Below are 20,553 nucleotides of genomic sequence, written 5' to 3'. Positions count from 1 at the left end.
TAATTTTTGTATTTTTTAGTAGAGATGGGGTTTCACCATACTGGCCAGGCTGGTCTCGAACTCCTGACCTTGTGATCCGCCCACCTCAGCCTCCCAAAGTGCTGGGATTACAGGCATGAGGTATCACGTCCAGCCAAAAAAAAAAAAATATATATATATATATATAAGTGGCCAATTCATCAACATGACATAACAATCCTAAACATTTATGCATATACTAGTAGCTTCAAACTATATGAAGCAAAAATTATAACGATAAAGAGACAAATCTATAATTACAGTCTGAGATTTCACTACCCCTCTCTCTAATTGATGGAACAAATGGAAAGAAAAATTAGTAAGAATACAACAGCCATAAATAATGTATAAGCAGGACAGGCGCAGTAGCTCACGCCTGTAATCCCAGCACTTTCGGAGGCCGAGGCAGGTAGATCACCTGAGGTCAGGAGTTCGAGACCAGCCTGGCCAAAATGGTGAAACCCCATCTCTATTAAAAATACAAAAATTATCTAGGGGTGGTGGCAGAGGCCTGTAATCCCAGCTACTCCAGAGGCTGAGGCAGGAGAATCACTTGAACGCGGCGGGTGGAGGTTGCAGTAAGCCAAGATCACGCCACTGCACTCCAGCCTGGGCAACAAGAGTGAGACTCTGCCTCAAGAAAAAAAATCCTAAAATTAACATGGAACCACAAAAGACCCCATATAGCCAAACCAATCCTATGTGAAGAGAACAAAGCTGAAGGCATCAAACTACCAGCCTTCAAAATACATTACAAAGCTATAGTAACCATAACAGCATGGCACCGGCATAAAAACAGACACACAGACAAATGGAATAGGACAGAGAACCCAGGAACAAATCCACGTATTTATAGCCAACTGATTTCTGACAACAGCACCAAGAACATTCCTTGGCGGGGGGACAGTCTTTTCAATAAATGGTGCTAGCTTTGGGAGGCTGAGGTGGTAGGATTGTTTAAGCCCAAGAATTCTGAGACAAGCCTAGGCAATAGAGTGAGACCTCATCTCTAAAATAAAATTTAAATTTGAAAAATCAAAAAATGGTGCTGATCAAACTAGATATTTAAATGCAGAAAAATGAAACTAGATACCTATTTCTTACCATATACAAAAATCAACTCAAAATGGATTAAAGACTAATATGTAAGACCTTAAACTATGAAACAACTAAAAACACAGGGGAGGCCGAGGGCGGTGGTTCACGACTCTAATCCCAGCACTTTGGGAGGCCGAGGTGGGAGGATCACTTGAAGTCAGGCGTTCAAGACCAGCCTGACCGACATCACGAAACCCCATCTCTACTAAAAATACAAAAATTAGTTGGGTGTGGTGGTGCGCGCCTGTAGTCTCAACTACTTGGGAGGCTGGGGCAGGAGGATCACTTGAACCCAGGAGGCGGAGGTTGCAGTGAGCCGAGATCGTACTACTGCACTCCAGCCTGGGCAACAGAGTGAGACTCTGTCTCAAAAATAAATAAATAAAGTAATAAAATAAAAACATAGATGAAATACTTTAGGACATGGTTCTGGGCAAAGATCCTATGAACATGACCTCAAAAAGCACAGGCAACAGACGCAAAAGTAGACAAATGGGATTATATTAAATTTAAAACTTTCTGCACAGCAGAGGAAACAATCAACAGAGTGAAGAGACAACTAAAGAATGGGAGAAAATATTTGCTAACTATTCATTCAAGAAGGGACTAATATCCAGAATACACAAGGAACTCAAATAACTCAACAGCTGGACAAATGAGCTGAATAGACATCTCTCAAAAGAACACATACAAATGGCAAACAGGTATGTGAAAAAATGCTCAACATCACTAATCATCAGGGAAATGCAAATTAAAAATCACAATGAGATATCCTTTCATCCCAGTTAGAATGGACACTATGAAAAATATTAAAAATTTCTCTGCATCCCTGAGGATGCAGAGAAAGGAGAACTCTTATATATTGTTAGTAGTAAAGTCAATTAGTACAGCTATTATGGAAAACAGTATGGAGGCTCCTCAAAAAATTAAAAATATAATTACCATATGATCCAGCAATCCCACTACTAGGTATATATCCAAAAAGAAGGAAATCAGTACATCGAAGAGTTATCTATATGCACTCCTATGTTTATTACAGCACTATTCACAAGAGTCAAGATATGGAATCAACTGAAGTATCCACCAACAGATGAACACATAAAATGTGGCATATATATATACAATGGAATACTATTTGGCCATAAAAAAGAATGAAATTCTGTCATTCACGGCAACATGGATGAACCTGAAGGACATTATGTTAAGTGAAGTAAGTCAGGCATAGAAAGATAAATATCGACCGGGTGCAGTGGCTCACGCCTGTAATCCCAGCACTTTGGGAGGCCGAGATGGGCGGATCACAAGGTCAGGAGTTCGAGACCAGCCTGGCCAATATGGTGAAACCCTGTCTCTACTAAAAATACAAAAATTAGCCGGGTATGCTGGTGGGTGCCTGTAATCCCAGCTACTTGGGCAGCTGAGGCAGGAGAATCACTTGAACCCAGGTGGCAGAGGTTACAGTGAGCCGAGACTATACCACTGCACTCCAGCCTGGACAACAGGGTGAGACGCCAGTCTCAAAAAAAAAAAAAAAAAAAAAAAAAATTAATAGAGGGAGGGGTGACAGGAGGGAGGTGAGAGTAGTCACATGGTGTGATGGAGACCAGTTTCAGATTTACCCACATAATACTTTTCAAATGTTCTAAACTGACAGAATGATGGTTGCACAACTCTGTGAATATACTTAAAAACACTGAAATGTTTATCTTAAGTAAGTGAATCATATGATGTGTGAGTTAAATCTAAATACAGCTGTTTTTTTCAAAAGAATCAATTTCAAGAGGGATTTTGTGACCTCTTAAAGAATGTTTCTTATGTTCTAACAAAACAGATAATATTCTGCAGATCTAGTACCCACCAGTTTAAATGTCAATCTTTTACACTTGATCTTAGCCAAAAGGCCGAGACGTGATCCATCATCTTTTAAAATCAGATACATAACTCAAAGAATTCTTGTACAATGGCAAGCAGTACAGTCTTCTTGCTGTTTTATTTCCCACCCAGACCCAGGTTGGGTTACATTAAATCTTGTCACAAAAAGAAAACAGTCACATATCTGGCAATAAAATTCTATGTTAGCCCCCGGGAACAGTAGCTCACACCTATAATCCCAGCACTTTGGGAAGCCCCTGAGGCAGGAAGATCACTTGAAGCCCGGAGGTCAAGACCAGCTTGGCTAGCAAAGACTCCTCTACTAAAATTTTTTTAAAATCAGCCAGGCATGGTGGTGAGCACCTGTAGTCCCAGTTACTAAGAGCTCAGGAGTTTGAGGCTGCAGTGAGCTATAACTGTGCCACTGTACTCCACCAGCCTGGGTGACAGAACCAGACCCCATTTAAAGGAAAAAAAAAATTCTATGTTAGCTTAAGCTCCAAGAGTTTTTTTTTTAAGTGTAGCACATCATTAGTTTTACATTCATCATGAAATTAATTAGCCCATTTCACCAATAATAAAACAAAGAGATAGAGCATTTAAGTAATTTTCCCAGATCCTCAGGCTTCTAAAACACTGTCCCACCATTCTACCAAGGAGCTTTTTTCTAAGATGTTTTCTTACCTGGTTTCAAAGGTGTGACAATAGCTTGCTGAAGATTAGCCTTTCTCAAAGGAGTTTTGCCCTGAAAAAGCCCTCCAGTTCCACTCTTTCCCAGTAACTTATTCTCCAAATTGGCCTTCTCCTCTGTGAAAAGGGAAGATCATCATTGTCCGATCAGCAAGGAAGCAAAACAAATCACTATCACGCACTTAAAATGCAAACTAAAGCTCCCTACCAGTACACTTCCAACTCATGTGGCAAGTACAAGCAAAGTTCTAGCAATCAAAAGAAAAAGTACACATTACACATCTGAGATAGACTATAAAAACAATCACTAAAAACTGGCAACATTGAACAATGTATTATAAAAAAGTAAAAGTACAGATTCTGCATTGTGAATAACTCCTTATCTTTGTTTGGTACACATTTAGGGTCATACAAGTATGAACTGGCTTTATCTACCCCCTAAATATATCATGTTCCTCTTAAAGAAAACTGTAACCAGCCGGCCGCAGTGGCTCACGCCTGTAATCCCAGCACTTTGGGAGGCCGAGGCGGGCGGGTCACAAGGCCAGGAGATCGAGACTGTCTTGGCCAACATGGTGAAACCCTGTCTCTACTAAAATACAAAAAATTAGCCACGCATGGTGGCACATGCCTTTAATCCCAGCTACTTGGGAAGCTGAGGCAGGGGAATCGCCTGAACCCGGGAGGTGGAGGTTGCAGTGAGCTGAGACCGCGCCACTGCACTACAGCCTGGCGACAGAGCAAGACTCCGTCTCAAAAAAAAAAAAAAAAAAAACGAAAGAAAACTGTAACCATCAAAAACTGTAGGGCTTACAAGAGATACTGTATAGTCTTACAGAGTTTCCTCCTCACTGGGGTGGTGGGAGGAATAAGGGGTGTGTGAGGGTAGAATAGAGCTAGGTTCTCTCAAGAAATTTTATCTTAGATTTTACTGTGCCCAGAAGTCAGTACAAAGCAGTGAAGGGTCTGTTCTACCAACAGCCTACTGATAGTTTCAGGAATGCAGTGAGACACAGCAATAACTACCCTGTGCATGTACATTCTGATTGCAACTGTGTAGAAAGATGTGACTATTTATTTGGGAAAGAAATTGGAAAATAATATATTAAAACTGAGGTAGTTTTGTTAGCCAAAAGAACTCTGGTAAAAACAAAAAGAAAAATAAATAAATAAATAATTTTTAAAACTAAGGTAGTTTTGGAAAAATAGTGGGGTCATTTTTTTTCTTCCAAATTGTATTTAACAGTATTCTTAGGCTAATCTTTTCTTTTCTTTTTTATTTTAAAGAAAAGCTTAGAAAAAGAAATCCTCAGACAGCCCAGCCATTTCCTTAGGGTTCCAGTGAAGCAAGGGCATGGGGAAGATCCCCGCAGGACAGCTGGCCCTTGTATTTACCCTTCCTCCCACACCACTTCCAACAGACAACTCCTCTCACGATCCCCACTAGATGCCATTAAAGTCCTTTTCCAAAAGAATGGCACCTGCCAACACATTTGGACAGTGCACTATACGGATAAGTACAGTTGCAATGGACTCACTTCTGTTCCCCACCACATATTGATAGTGATTTCTCCCGATAAGGAGGATGGAGATATGAGAGAAAGAATCAAAGGGGCCTCAACAACTAGTCTCAGATATTATTTCAAAGTAATGTAAAAATGTAACCACATTCTTACTTACTGTTGGCCAAACAATACTGTTTCTGGGAATGGGTTCTTAGTAACATAATCCTTCCATTTAAAAATGAATTGAGGGCCGGGCGCAGTGGCTCACGCCTGTAATCCCAACACTTTGGGAGGCTGAGGTGGGTGGATCACCTGAGGTCAGGGGTTCAAGACCAGCCTGGCCAACATGGCAAAACACCGTCTCTACTAAAAATACAAAAATTAGTCAGGCATGCTGGTAGGCGCCTGTAATCCCAGCTACTTGGGTGGCTGAGGCAGAACCGCTTGCACAAGAGTGGCGGAAGTTACAGTGAGCCAAGATTGTACCACTACACTCCAGCCTGGGCAACAGAGCGAGATTACAGCCTCAAAAAAAAAAAAAAAATGAATTGAGGGAGGGGTGGCAGAAGGGAGGTGAAGGTAATTATAAAAGAGCAATACAAGAGATCCTTGTGATACCAGAACTGTTCAATATCTTGACTGTGATGGTCGACACATAAACCAACACAGGTGATAAAACCACAGAGAATTTAATACACATACAAGTAAAACTGGAGATATCTGAGTAAAACTGGTAGATTGTATGAATGTCAATATCCTAGCTGTGATATAATCTATGCCTAATGATAGTAGAGAAAGTTTTTATGTGGCTGCCATCACTACAGACATATTTGAGCATGGAGTTTTGTTGAACACTGGTTCATCTGAATTTTCCCATATGTCCCTAAAGCTTAAATCTGCCATTCTGAACTACAAAACAACATATGCTTTGTACTTACAATCCATTCCCCAAATACTGGGCATTTCAATTATTCCCATAATATCATGGATGACAGAATGTCTTGGTGCAGAAAGAAGTTGATATTTTAGTTCTTTTCTTGCAACCCCTTCTATTATTGAAAGGTCTTCAGCACAAAGCAAGCCACTAATCCTTAAAATAGCCAGCAAAAGCAGGCACTTACCAAACCATGAATCTATGTTTTGAGTATCTCCTTCATCATCCAAGGATGAAAAATTGATGAAGTCCGAGGGGGCATCATAGGAATAAGAGCTTTTAACTTGTGACATTGTCTCCCACTTAACGCAGAAGAGCAGGTTTTTCCCAGTATTTGTACCACTTTTCTCAGCAGGTCACCTTCTGAGGAAAGAAATGGTTGCACGTAAATCTAAGTAAACTCTCATCATTACTTTGGTTTTACTACCACATTTGTAATTTTGCAAACCACCTAGAATTTACTGAAAATAGGCTTACTTTGTCCAATCAACCTAAACATTAGTTTTTCAGGTAACTTAAAGATACTCCTTGAGGTAGATATGTTTGGAATTAGAAAGAAGTGGGCCAGACACAGTGGCTCACGTCTGTAATCCCAGCATTTTGGGAGGAGGGAGGACCACATGAGACCAGGAGTCCAAGTCCAGCCTACAAAACATAGACAGACCCTGTCTCTAAATAAATTAAAATTATCTCTAAGTATAACAGTTGACCCTGTCTCTAAAAAGATAAAAATTATCTGTAAGTAGTTGACCCTATCTCTAAAAAAATAAAAATTATCTTTAAGTAATCAGCAAATATAAAGAAAAACCAAAAAGAAAAAATTGAAATTAAAAATAAATTTTAGGCCAGGCACGGTGGCTCACGCCTGTAATCCCAGCACATCCAGAGGCCGAGGCGGGTGGATCACCTGAGGTGAGGAGTTCAAGACCAGCCTGACCAACATGGCAAAACCTCGTCTCTACTTAAAAAATACAAAAAATTAGCTGGGCATGGTGGCAGGTGCCTGTAATTCCAGCTACTCGGGAGGGTGAGGCAGGAGAATCGCTTGAACCTGGGAGATGAAAGTTGCAGTGAGCCGAGATCGCGCCATTGCATTCCGGCCTGGGTGAGAAGAGCAAAACTCTGTCTCAAAAAAAATAATAATAAATAAAAATAAAATAAATAAATAAATTTTCTAAATGTTTTTTAAAAGAGGCAAAGTTTGATAAGTATCTACACTGTGCTAGGTGTTTTACATTCACCATGTCATTATTTTCCCTCAATTTACCATTTTCTCATTTCTAGCCTCCTCTAGCCCAATTTATTCTCTCTCTGCCCTGAATAACCCAATTTCTAAAATACAACACTAATTTTTATGCCTACCAACCAAAATCTTATCCATCATTCAAAGTCCAGTTCAAATCTCTATGAACTCTTTCCAAATTTCCGCCTATCAAACAAAATTGTTGCCTCTCCAAAGCCAATCGTGCTTTGTTTATATCTCCACTGTAACACTTATCATCCAATTTTATATTAACTATGTAAATCTCTATCCCAGTAGACTCAAAGTTCCTAAAAACAAAGATAGATTTTACTCACTTGTGTATACCTCATCCATCCATCCATCCATCCATCCATCCATCCATCAAGGTGCTTAACAGTGCATTATACATAGTAAGAGCTCAACACAGTTTTGTCAAATATAAGTTGTCTTTTCTTAGAAATATTCTCAAAAAATACTATTTCTGAGTATAAAGACGACAACTTTGAAATACACATAACAGTCACAACATGCAGCATAGGAACAGACGCAAGGATAAGGGAACAAGTTAAATAGGCCCCTCCCTACTCCTGCGTACGAAGTTTTGCACTCTATCCTGTGGAAACCTGTGAAGGTTTAAAGTCAGCTTCTACTCAAGCCCAATCTAGTTAATAAAATAGCTGAAAGTAATCTGATAAACAGCCTAAAGGCCACACTCACTGGCCAATAATTTGCCGATGAAACCCAATGAGCCATTTGTCTTTTTTTTTTTGAGGCGGAGTCTCACTCTGTCCCCAGGCTGGAGTGCAGTGGCATGATCCCAGCTCACCACAACCTCCGCCTTCCGGGTTCAAGCAATTGTCCTGCCTCAGTCTCTAGTAGCTGGAATTACAGGCGCCCACAGCCACACCTGGCTAATTTTTTGTTTTTAGTAGAGACAGGATTTCACCATGTTGGCCAGGCTGGTCTCAAACTCCTGACCTCAAGTGATACACCTGCCTCGGCCTCCCAAGTGTGAGCCACTGCGCCCGGCCAGCCATTTGTTTTTATCCAGAGAACGACATGTACTTAAAAGCATCTGTATCTTAGAAGGGAGGTAGATGCCAGTAATCACTTGAATAAATGTTTATTTAAATTAATACCTTTCTAGTGGGGCGCAGGGGCTCACGCCTGTAATCCCAGCACTTTGAGAGGCCAGGGCGGATGGATCACCTGAGGTCAGGAGTTTGAGACCAGCCTGGCCAACATGGTGAAACCCCATCTCTACTAAAAATACAAAAAAAATGGCCGGGCACGGTGGCTCACGCCTGTAATCCCAGCACTTTGGGAGGCCAAGGCGGGTGGATCACAAGGTCAGGAGATTGAGACCATCCTGGCTAACACGGGGAAATCCCGTCTCTACTAAAAATACAAAAAATTAGCCTTGCGCAGTGGTGGGCACCTGTAATCCCAGCTACTTGGGAGGCTGAGGCATAAGAATCCCTTGAACGCAGGCAGTGGAGGTTGCAGTGAGCCAAGATCACGCCACTCTACTCCAGCCTGGGTGACAAGAGCGAGACTCCGGCTCAAAAATAAATAAACCTATAATGCTACACTATTCCAGATGTCTTCTCCCTCATATATATACAAACTATTATTTTATTTTTTTAAATGAATCATTGACAGTTTGAATCTGCTTCACATATTATGAATACTCTTGTATGTCAATAAATATAGACATATCAATTAATGGCTGTATCTGTTCCATAATTACGTATCCTTGATTTTCAGCCTTTTTCCAATATTTTCACTTTAAAGATACTGCTAAAGCATCATCCTTGTAGCTAAATTTCTGTACACATCCATAATTCTTCCCTTAAGATAAATCTTAAGAGGTGGAACTGCTGGGTCAAAAGTTCTTGACACATACTGTGAAAATGTCCCTCAGAAGAAAAACACCCACTTACATTACCAGGAGTGTGCCAGTTCCCCAAACCCTCCCCAACTCTGGGCACTGCAGCGCTCATTTTCTCTAAACTATACCACATAAGCTATCCACTGAGATAAATCATGAGATTAGTTACTCTCAACCTACATAGCCGCTCAGTAGTTTGGCCAGCATTTCACAGCTTCTCTCAGTGGACTAGGGCAATTCAAAACGGACTAGGGGCTGGGAGTGGTGGCTCATGCCTGTAATCCCAGCACTTTGGGAAGAGGCGGCGGGCGGATCACTTGAGGTCAGGAATTCGAGAACAGCCTGGCCAACATGGTGAAACTTCGTCTCTACTGAAAATACAAAAATTAGCCTGGGGTGGTGGCTGCACCTGTAGTTCCAGCTACTTGGTGAGAATCACTTCAACCCGGGAGGCTGCAGTGAGCCAAGACCGCACCACTGCACTCCAGCCTGGGGGACAGAGCAAGACTCTGTCTCAAAAAATAAAATAAAATAAATAAAAATAATGTACTTCTGGTCCTTATAGTGTCTCAGAAACATCTGTTATTGTTGTTTTTGTTTTTGTTTTGTTTTGTTTGAGATGGTGTCTTGCTCTGTCTCCCAGGCTGGAGTGCAGTGGCATGATCTTGGTTCACTGCAACCTCCACCTCCTGGGTTCAAGCAATTCTCTTCCCTCAGCCTCCCAAGTAGCTGGGGTTACAGGCGTGTGCCACCATACCCGGCTAATTTTTCTATTTTTAGTAGAGATGGGGTTTCACCATGTTGGCCAGGCTGGTCTTGAACTCCTGACCTCAGGTGATCTGCCTGCCTCGACCTCCCAAAGTGCTGGGATTACAGGCATGAGCAACCACACCCCGCCAGAAACATCTGTTATAACAAATATTTCATTCACACAGTGACATCAATCTAGACCCCAGAGAACGTCATCTTCCCACGGTCTCTCCTGTGCTCACTGTAGCCAGAATTCCACAAGTATCTTTATAACAATGCTCTAATTGAGGTACTAGTGTAGAAACATGATACTTTAGAATTGGGAGGAAACTTTGATTAACACCTAACCTTTGCAGTCTATAAGATATTAACTTAAAGCAAAAAGGGGTTCTTCAAGATCACACAACAAAAACCCTAAGGATCATGGTAAAAACAGTTACCAGAGGTGTTCATTACATGCCAGATGCCATGATATACTAAATATGTATTCTTTCTGATATGCAAAACAATCCTGTAAAGCAGCAATTATTCCCAACCTAGAAGCTGAAGATCAGAAAGATTAAATGACTTGCCCAGTATCACACAGTTACGTAAAAACAGAGCCAGATCTAGACCTGAGGCTCCTGACTTCAGCACAATGTTCTTTCTACATCCTTCTGCCCTCTTACCTTATGAATTAAAGAAGTGTGTTCATGAAGTTAGGTTCTCTATTTGCATAGAAAAGAATACTGTATTTATTTCCAAGTAAATCCATTCTCCATAGTCTTCTGTCTGGAATAGGGGTTCTTTAGTATCCACAGTCTAAATTTTCCTCTCTCCTCCATTTCTACTTTCATTATTCAGCTTAACTCAATAAGCTTTTTGTCAGTGGTTCACAATAGTGTGTACTTGCTAGGGGCCATAAGCTGTGGGCTTAAAGATACCTGGGTTCCTTTCTCAGTAACATTCAAGGATGACACTCCATATCTTCACACAAAAAGTAGATCTAAGCGGCCAGGCTCGGTGGCTCACGCCTGTAACCCCAGCACTTTGGGAGGCCGAGACGGGTGGATCACAGGGTGAGGAGATTGAGACCAACCTGGCTAACACGGTGAAACCCCATCTCTACTAAAAATACAAAAAGAATTAGCCAGGCATGGTGGCGGTCACCTGTAGTCCTAGCTACTCAGGAGACTAAGGCAGGAGAATGGTGTGAACCCGGGAGGCAGAGCTTGCAGTGAGCCGAGATCATGCCACTGCATCCAGCCTGGGCAACAGCGCGAGACTCCATCTCAAAAAAAAAGAAAAAAAAGTAGATGTAGTCCTGGACACAAAGGAACTTAACATCTACATAGACGCTAAGGTCCTATCGTACACAATAAATAAGACAGTTTGTTTAAATTATACAGTATGAACTGTAAGTATAGAGAATTAGAAATTAACATGGCTGAAGTCAAGGTACGATTAAATATTTTTCATTGACCATGACCAAAACAGTAGCAAGTACATTAAAATGGAAGTTACCTCCTGATAGCCACTTTCCAAGCTTGGGGTAGCCATGGGACAGTTCTGGCCAATGAGAACTAAGTAAGAATCTGCTGAGGGATTCCTAGGAAAAAATTTTCTTTCCTGAAAACAGCTATAGCCCTTATTCCTGCTCTTTCCCTTTATCCTTCTTCTTGCCTTGAAGGCAAGCTGGAGCTATGGCAGTCATCTGGTATACATGAGTAGATGGCCAAGAGAATAATAAACATAGCGCTTAACATCAATGAGCTAATGACTATTAAAGATCAAATATCAGCTAATATATACCTCTAGATTTCTGGTGTTTTTTACAATTTTCCATGACCTGCTAAAAAGACTTCTTACATTAAAAAAAATAGGCCAGGCGCGGTGGCTCACACCTGTAATCCCAACACTTTGGAAGGCCAAGGCAGGCGGATCACCTGACGTCAGGAGTTCGAGACCAGCCTCGCCAACATGATGAAACCCTGTCTCTAATAAAAATATAAAAATTAACCAGGTGTGGTGGCAGGTGCCTGTAATCCCAGCTACTCGGGAGGCTGAGGCAGGAGAATCACTTGAACCCAGGAGGCGAAGGTTGCAGTGAGCTGAGATCACGCCATTGCACTCCAGCCTGGGCGACAAGAGTGAGACTTCATCTCAGAAAATAATAATAATTTCTGTATAAGACATTATAGCCACATTTTCTGTCACCTGTAGTCAAAAGCAATGCCAATTAACAGAAGTCCACATGTATATGACAATAGGCAAGTCTGGCATTTACCACATGTATATGACAATAGGCATCTACCACATGTATATGACATTTACATTTACCACATGTATATGACATTTACCACATGTATATGACAATAGGCAAGTCACTAATTCTCTGCCTACCTTCTTACCATAAACAAACAAGAAGGTACTTCAAGTGCTATGAAATACACTATCGTAAGGTATTATCACTGCTGATACCTTTCCTCTCCTTGACCACATTTCTATTCAAAGGATTTTTAGTGAAAGATTCCACGGTGACTGACAGTGGTTAAAAACCCCTTGCTGCAAGGAGGAAATTTTCCTTTTCTTGTGAACAAATATGCTAGAAGACATGGGAAAATCTTGGATTCCCATGATCTTAATGCCTGACTCAGGTCACCGGGAACACTTCCCAGGCATGAATGTAATGAAGACAACTAAAGCTGGGGGAAGGAAGAGGCAGGAATGTAATATGCAGCAACCCCACTTAGCCTCGAAACCATGATTCCACCAAAGCATGATGCTGAAAACTACCTGGAAAGTGTTCAAATTTAACCCTTCACATCCTTTTTTTCTTTCTTTTTCATCTCTGTTTTTTAAAGAATCTAGCCTGTTGCTCAAGCTAGACTTGAACTCCTGGGCCCAAAGGATCCTCCCTCCTCAACCCCTCCTAAGCAGCTGGGCATGGTGGTGTGTGCCTGTAGTCCCAGCTAATCAGGAGGCTGAGGTGGGAGGATCATTTGAGTCCAGTTCGAGGCTGCAGTGACCCACGATTGCACCACTGCACTCTAGCCTGGGCAACAGAGTGAGACTCTGTCTCTTAAAAGACAACAACAACAACAAAAAAATAGTTAAGCAGTATTTATTTCCCTAGATCTATGTTTGCAGCCCAAAAGAAACTGAGCTTTCTCAAACTTTTATTAAATATTCATGACAAGCAATGATTTTCTAATCTCTTGATTTAAGGAAATAATCTTTCCCATTTACGTGGCCTATAAATTGACTATTAACTTACCCAAATGTTACATATTCTCTTTCTAATATTTCTATATAGAACTACCAGCCTGGCCAACATGGTGAAACCCCATCTTTCTACTAAAAATACAAAAATTAGCTGAGTTTGGTGGCACATGCCTGTAATCCCAGCTACTCGGGAGGCTGAGGCAGGAGAATCGCTTGAATGCAGGAGGCAGAGGTTGCAGTGAGCCGAGATCATGCCACTGCACTCCAGCCTGGGCGGTAGAGTGAGACTCCGTCTCATAAATAAATAAATAAATAAATAGCCGGGCACGGTGGCTCACGCCTGTAATCCCAGCACTTTGGGAGGCCAAAGCAGGCGGATCACCTGAGGTCAGGAGTTCGAGACCAGCCTCAACATGGAGAAACCCTGTCTCTACTAAAAATACAAAATTAGCCGGGCTTGGTGGTGCATGCCTGTAATCCCAGCTACTTGGGAGACTGAGGCAGAAGAATTGCTTGAACCTGGGAGGCGGAGGTTGCAGTGAGCCAAGATCGCACCATCGCACTCCAGCCTGGGCAACAAAAGCAAAACTCCGTCTCAAAAAAAAAGAAATTGAGACCATCCTGGCCAACATGGTGAAACCCCGTCTCTACTAAAAATACAAAATTAGCTGGGCATCGTGGCGTGCGCCTGTAGTCCCAGCTACTCGGGAGGCAGACGCAGGAGAATTGCTTGAACCCAGGAGGAGGAGGTTCCAGTGAGCCGAGATTGTGCCACTGCACTCCAGCCTGGCGATGGAGTAAGACTCCATCTCAAAAAAATAATAATAATTAATTTAAAAAATTAAAAATAAATAAATAATAATATTTCTATATAGAACTAAAAATGATTCCTGGGGCATTGACTTAATAAAAGGGTATATAAATTTGAAAAAGTTAAAAGTAAAAACAGCTATTACCTTTTTTCTTTTTTTTTTGAGACAGAGTTTCACTCTTGTCGCCCAGGCTGGAATGCAGTGGCACAATCTTGGCTCACTGCAACCTCTGGCTCAAGGGTTCATGTGATTCTCCTGCCTCAGCCTCCTGAGTAGCTGGGATTACAGGCATCTGCCACCATGCCCAACTAATTTTTTGTATTTTTAGTAGAGACAGGGTTTCACCATGTTGGCCAGGCTGGTCTTGAACTCCTGACCTCAAGTGATCCACCCGCCTCAGCCTCCCAAACTGCTGGGATTACTAGCGTAAGCCACCGTGCCCAGCCAACAGCTATTACTTAATGAGCACTTATGACATGCCAGACACTGTTGACAGTGTCTTACATGTATTAACTCACTAAATCCTCACAATAATCCTATAAAGTAGGTACTGATATTATCTTCATTCTATACTGAGGGACTTGAGGCACAGAGAGATTTACTACTTATTCACAGTCATGCAGCTAAGAAGCAGTAAAGCCAGGATTCCAAATGGAATAGACACCGAAGATGGTGTTCTTATCCACTGCCTATTTATTTAAAAATAGACATTTAAGCCAGGCGCGGTGGCCCACGCCTGTAATCCCAGCACTTTGGGAGGCCGAGGCGGGCGGATCACGAGGTCAACAGATTGAGACCATCCTGGCTAACACAGTGAAACCCTGTCTCTACTGAAAATACAAAAAAATTAGCCGGGCGTGGTGGTGGGTGCCTGTAGTCCCAGCTACTCGGGAGGCTGAGGCAGGAGAATGGCGTGAACCCAGGAGGCAGAGGTTGCAGTGAGCCAAGATCGTGCCACTGCACTCCAGCCTGGGCAACAAAGCGAGACTCTGTCTCAAAAAAAAAAAAAAAAAAAAAAAATTGACATTTAAATAAATAAATAACAAATGTCATGGAGCAAGAGACAATAACTTCCAAATACTGTCTACTGTAGGCCAGGCACCTTACCAGACACTTCACATAAATCATCTCATTTAAACTGCATTAACAATATAGACGATAGATGTCTTTATAAATAAATGCTACCATCACCATTTTATAAACAAGGAAACAAGCTCAGAGAAGTTACACTATTCCAAGATCACCAAACTAATACATAGCAGTGTTGAGTTTTCAAAGACCAAGTCTGCAGGATTCCAAAATCTGGGGTCTCTCTAATGCTCAAGTTTTCCTATAAACATTGCTTCAAAAAGGAGGTAAGTAATCAAATCATAAGATCCTGTTCAACAAAGACAAATTCTGCCCTTTACGAAAACTAAGCACCCCTGATATGCTCATAAAGAAAACTTTAGCAAATTACAAATCCTGTTCTAAATATATTTGGAAAGCTCTGATCTGAATCTTCTCATTAAATTTTTAAAAAATCCCTTGATTCTTCTTTTTTTAAGTGTACTTTTCCATACGAAGTTTTTCCTCTATATAAGATGGTGGTTAGTGAAAACCTCAGTGATATTCTAGAGTAAAGAGACTAGGAAGAGGGTTCAAGCAGCAGAAGAAAGGTTGTCCTCTGAGGTCTAAGACTACATTTGATTAGTGGGGAACAAAAGGCGAGGGGGGCAAACCTAAGTACACTTAATCTTTAGGTGAAATTTTAAAAACACAATATTATTTTCCTAACATGATCTGTTCTTTAAAAAAGCTTCTTTTGGCCGGGCGCAGTGGCTCACGCCTGTAATCCCAGCACTTTGGGAGGCCGAGGCGGGCGGATCATGAGGTCAGGAGATCGAGACCATCCTGGCTAACACGGTGAAACCCCGTCTCTACTAAAAATACAAAAAATTAGCCGGGCGTGGTGGCGGGCACCTGTAGTCCCAGCTACTCGGGAGGCTGAGGCAGGAGAATGGCGTGAACCCCGGGGGGCGGAGCCTGCAGTGAGCCGAGATCGCGCCACTGCACTCCAGCCTGGGTGACAGAGCGAGACTCCATCTCAAAAAAAAAAAAAAAGCTTCTTTTAAGCTATATTTTGGTCTAGAATGGCCAACTCAGGAGACCATCCCCTCTCCCTGGAAAAAGAGAATAAATAAATACATATCCATTGAGAAGTCTGACTCTCTTCAATGAAGGCTGATAGCACAAGTACATCAAGAAAACGAAAAGTTAACTACTGGGTAATTTCGTTTTCACGACACTACCTCCCCCAGAAATAATAAATATGAGGATGTGAAATCTTCCAAAATTAAAGTCCACAGGGCCTAGTGGGAAATGAAACAGGCCAGAGCCAAAGCAGCTGTTTAAATGAGAGAGCCCGAGGCATGGTGGGAACTGGATGCCTTCCTGCGCCCCTTAATCAAGATTGAATTTCTGTCAACAGGTCTCACAAAAAAAAAAAAAAAAAAAAAGGCACATGCGTCAACCACATTCCCCCAAACAAATCAAGCTGCCAAGCAAGAGAATCAGCTTCACATTTCAAAATTATCTGAATCTACCACAGCTTCAGATTCTTGCAAAACTAGAAATATTCTGTATGGAAAAATAGCTATTAATTGACCAATATTCCTACAAAGACCCAAGGAAAAAGCCTATCCTGTATGCTATGAACCAATTAGGTTCCTCTAAAAACTACCTATTCAATGCCATCCATCGTGTCTTATAGCCCATTTTTGTTTCCAAAAAGTGAAGACTAAAATGATAGATAGATAGATAGATAGAGAGAGAGAGATAAAATCTCGGCCGGGCACAGTGGCTTATGCCTGTAATCCCAGTACTTTGGGAGGCCAAGACAGGCGGATCACGAAGTCAGGAGTTCAAGATCAGCCAGGCCAACATGGTGAAACCCGTCTCTACTAAAAATACAAAAATTAGCGGGCATGGTGGGTACATGCCTTTAATCCCAGCTACTCGGGAGGCTGAGGCAGGAAAATAGCTTGAACCCAGGAGGTGGAGGTTGCAGTGAGCTGAGATTGCACCGCTGCACTCCAGCCTGGGACAGAGCGAGACTCCTTCTCAAAGAACAACAACAACAAAAATATCTTCCCTCCAAGAACGCACAATTGAATGGGGGAATGCAAACAATTACAATATAGGGCTATCCTTGCTGCAAGAGGGCATAAACAGAGAGCGCTCTGGAAGTGCAGAGAAGGAGAACAGGGTAAAAGAGGATCAGAGACGGTTTCCTGATGTAAGTAATACTTAAAAAATACAGACAGACCTGCGGAGTTCTACAAGCTAAGAATGAACGTTGACTTTTTCTAGGGTAAGAGATAAATGGAAGGGGAAGACAAATACAAATTAGGAAGATTGCCGACAAAGCAATGTAACCTGTTCCCACATTCATCTGAAATTAACCTCCCATTGCCTCCCATCTTTCTTCACTCTCAAACCAAAAATAACTAGTCTTGACAAGCTCTATAAATCAAAAGGTGCAGGTTCAGACCGGGTGGGGGAAAGCTGCAAGAGGGTACATTCTAAGCAGGGTGAAATAGTGGACTACCAGCTCCTAAGCAAAACAAAGACTTTGGTGTGACAGATGCTCTCAAACACCTTGCTATCCAGCCAGTGAGATATGACTTGCCTATTTCTATTAAAGAGAAAGTCATGAGTTAAACTGGTAATGTAATAGAATAAACAAAGTAAGACAACACTTCATTAGAAATATAGTTAGTTAAGATGGTCCCATCCCAGGCAGTGCCATTTCTCCAGGGACATCCTCTCCTACTTTCACAAGGGATAAGAGATCCTGTTACATTACCACAAGTAAAATAGAGTGGAGTTATTTTCATCTTACCCAGAGAGAAAACACCTACATTTTTTTCTTGTATATAAGGGATTAGCAGCAGTCAGTAAATGGCAACATAATCCAGCATGCAATTTTAACTGTTAATCAGTCACAAACTAAGTCTGAAGGAAGTTTAATGGACTTTGTGTTTCCACATTTATGTTTGCTAACTTCTATGTTGAAATTGGATCTGTTTACAAAAACAGATCTATGAAGCTTCCAAAATTGGGTCAATTTAAAATCCAATGACGATCCCTCACTGTCCAACACTCAGAAGTCAGCACAGGACACATGGACACTTGTTCTAATTCATCACTGTCCAGAAACTTCAAGCAAATATATTTCCTATCATTTCTCTCCCAAACTTGTATGTTTCATATTGCCCTTTTTTAAGGATTACAAACTCAGTTTTGCAACAAACCATAATCTATCTATGACTAATAGGACCTAGATGGAAATCAATGATGCTGTTTACTACTAGGACAGATAATGACACAGAGCTTTGTAAAATACTAAAAGGAAATCTTAGTAGAATCCCAAAGTGATCTGATATTCCAATAGTATGAAGCTGAAAAAGTTTGTAATGGTTGACAGTGTGGCTGCAGATTACAATCCTAGTCAAATGGCAGTCATTTCATTTTATAGAGATTTATTCCCTTCAAAAGGTATCTGGTTTGGGGAATACACACAAACACCCAAACCCAAGAACCTAATAAAAGTGTTTATTAGATGGCTCATGCCTGTAATCCCAGCACTTTGGGAGGCCGAGGCAGGTGGATCACCTGAGGTCAAGAGTTCAAGACCAGCCCGGCCAATATGGCAAAACCCTATCTCTAATAAATATACAAAAATTAGCCAGGTGTGGTGGCGCGCCTGTAATCCTAGCTACTCAGGAGGCTGAAGCAGGAGAATCACTTGAACCAGGGAGGCAGAGGTTGCAGTAAGCTGAGATTGTGCCACTGTATTCCAGCCTGGTTGACAGAGTGAGACTCTGTCTCCAAAAAAAAAAAAAAAAAAAAAAAGTGTTTGCCTATGGATGGTGAGAGTGAAGAAGTAACAAGGTTGGAGGAAGATTTTAAACCATGAAGCTTTTTATATTCTTTTGATTTTTGCACCATACAAATATATTACCTATTTTAAATTATACATTTATGCCTATGTGAATATATACTGTTTTAGGTAAATCAGCATAATCTTCCTATAAGGCAATTTGGTGTTACAGGTCAAAAGTTTTTAAAAATATGCTTTTTGTTTGTTTGTTTTTTGAGATGGAGCCTGCAGCCTGTTGCCTAGGCTGCAGTAGTGCAATGGCACGATCTCAGCTCACTGCAACCTCCACCTCCCAGGTTCAAGTGATTCTTCCACCTCAGCCTCCCGAATCAGTGGGATTACAGGAACCTGTCATCACACCTGGCTAATTTGTGTGTTTTTAGTAGAGACAGGGTTTCACCATGTTAGCCAGGCTGGTCTTGAACTCCTGACCTCAGGTGATCTGCCCGCCTCAGCCTCCTCAGAGTGCTGGGATTACACGTGTGAGCCACCGCGCCCAGCCAAAAATACGCATTCTTTTAGACCAGCAATTTCACTGGGTAAAAGTAATATAAAGGACCAATAATGGAATACCATATAGCCGTTAAAATTATGTTGTAGAAAAATTTGGCCGGGTACAGTGGCATGCACCTGTAGTTTCAGCAACTCGAGAGGCTGAGGCAGGAAGATCACTTGAGCCCAGGAGATGGAGGCTGCAGTGAGCTGTGATCACGCCACTGAAGTGCACACTCCAGCCTGGGTGACAGAGCAAGACCCTGTCTCAAAAAAAAAACAAAAAAGAAAAGAGAAGAAAATTTATTAATGACACAGGAAAATATTCATAGCCCTGATTATTAAGTTAAAAAAATTAGAGGCCGGGCATGGTGGCTCAAGCCTGCAATCCCAGCACTTTGGGAGGCCGAGGTGGGCAGATCATGAGGTCAGGAGTTTGAGACCAGCCTGGCCAATAGGGTGAAACCATCTCTACTAAAAACTCAAAAATAGCTGGGCGTGGTTGGCAAGTGCCTGTAATCCCAGCTACTTGGGAGGCTGAGGCAGGAGAATTGCTTGAACCTGGGAGGCGGAGGTTGCATTGAGCCAGAGATCGCGCCATTGCACTCCAACCCGGGCGACAGAGTGAGACTCCAACTCAAAAAAAAAAAAAAAAAAAGTTAAAAAAATTAACATAAGTTTTTAGTGTATGATTTTTTAAAAAATGAAATACAGTTGGCTGTCCGTATCTATGGGTTCCATATCTGTGGATTCAATCAACTGCAGATCAAAAATATCTGGGGGAAAAAAAAACTGCAAGGCCGGGCACGGTGGCTTACGCCTGTAATCCCAGCACTTTGGGAGGCAGAGGCAGGCAGATCACCTGAAGTCAGGAGTTCGAGACCAGCCTGACCAACATGGAGAAACCCCATCTCTATTAAAAATACAAAATTAGCCAGGTGTGGCATGCCTGTAGTCCCAGCTACTCGGGAGGCTGAGACAGGAGAATCGCCTGAACCCGGGAGGCAGAGGTTGCAGTAAGCTGAGATCACACCATTGCACTCCAGCCTGGGCAACAAGAGCAAAACTCCGCCTCAAAAAACAAAACAAAACAAAACAAAACAAAACAAAACAAAAAAAA

The 20,553-nt window shown here is 41.8% G+C and overlaps 1 protein-coding gene across 11 annotated transcripts in view; it reads right to left on the bottom strand.

Moving 5' to 3' along the window:
* TPX2 (TPX2 microtubule nucleation factor) overlaps positions 1-20,553 on the bottom strand; it is a 63,099-nt gene that overhangs the window by 37,459 nt on the left and 5,087 nt on the right. For 8 of the 11 annotated variants that reach the window (XM_009233466.3, XM_009233467.4, XM_009233469.4 and 5 more), the window contains 2 exon segments: positions 6,305-6,480; positions 3,673-3,795 (listed from right to left, as the gene is read on the bottom strand). In XM_009233466.3, coding sequence (XP_009231741.1) covers positions 3,673-3,795; positions 6,305-6,410 — 229 coding nt within the window. In that variant the 5' untranslated portion in view covers positions 6,411-6,480. 11 annotated transcript variants of the gene reach the window in all.

Source organism: Pongo abelii, chromosome 21 (genome assembly GCF_028885655.2).
Source record: "Pongo abelii isolate AG06213 chromosome 21, NHGRI_mPonAbe1-v2.0_pri, whole genome shotgun sequence".
Lineage (NCBI taxonomy): Eukaryota > Metazoa > Chordata > Mammalia > Primates > Hominidae > Pongo > Pongo abelii.
The sequence above is the reverse complement of the archived record's forward strand: the minus strand, read 5'-3'. Positions and strand labels throughout refer to the sequence as shown.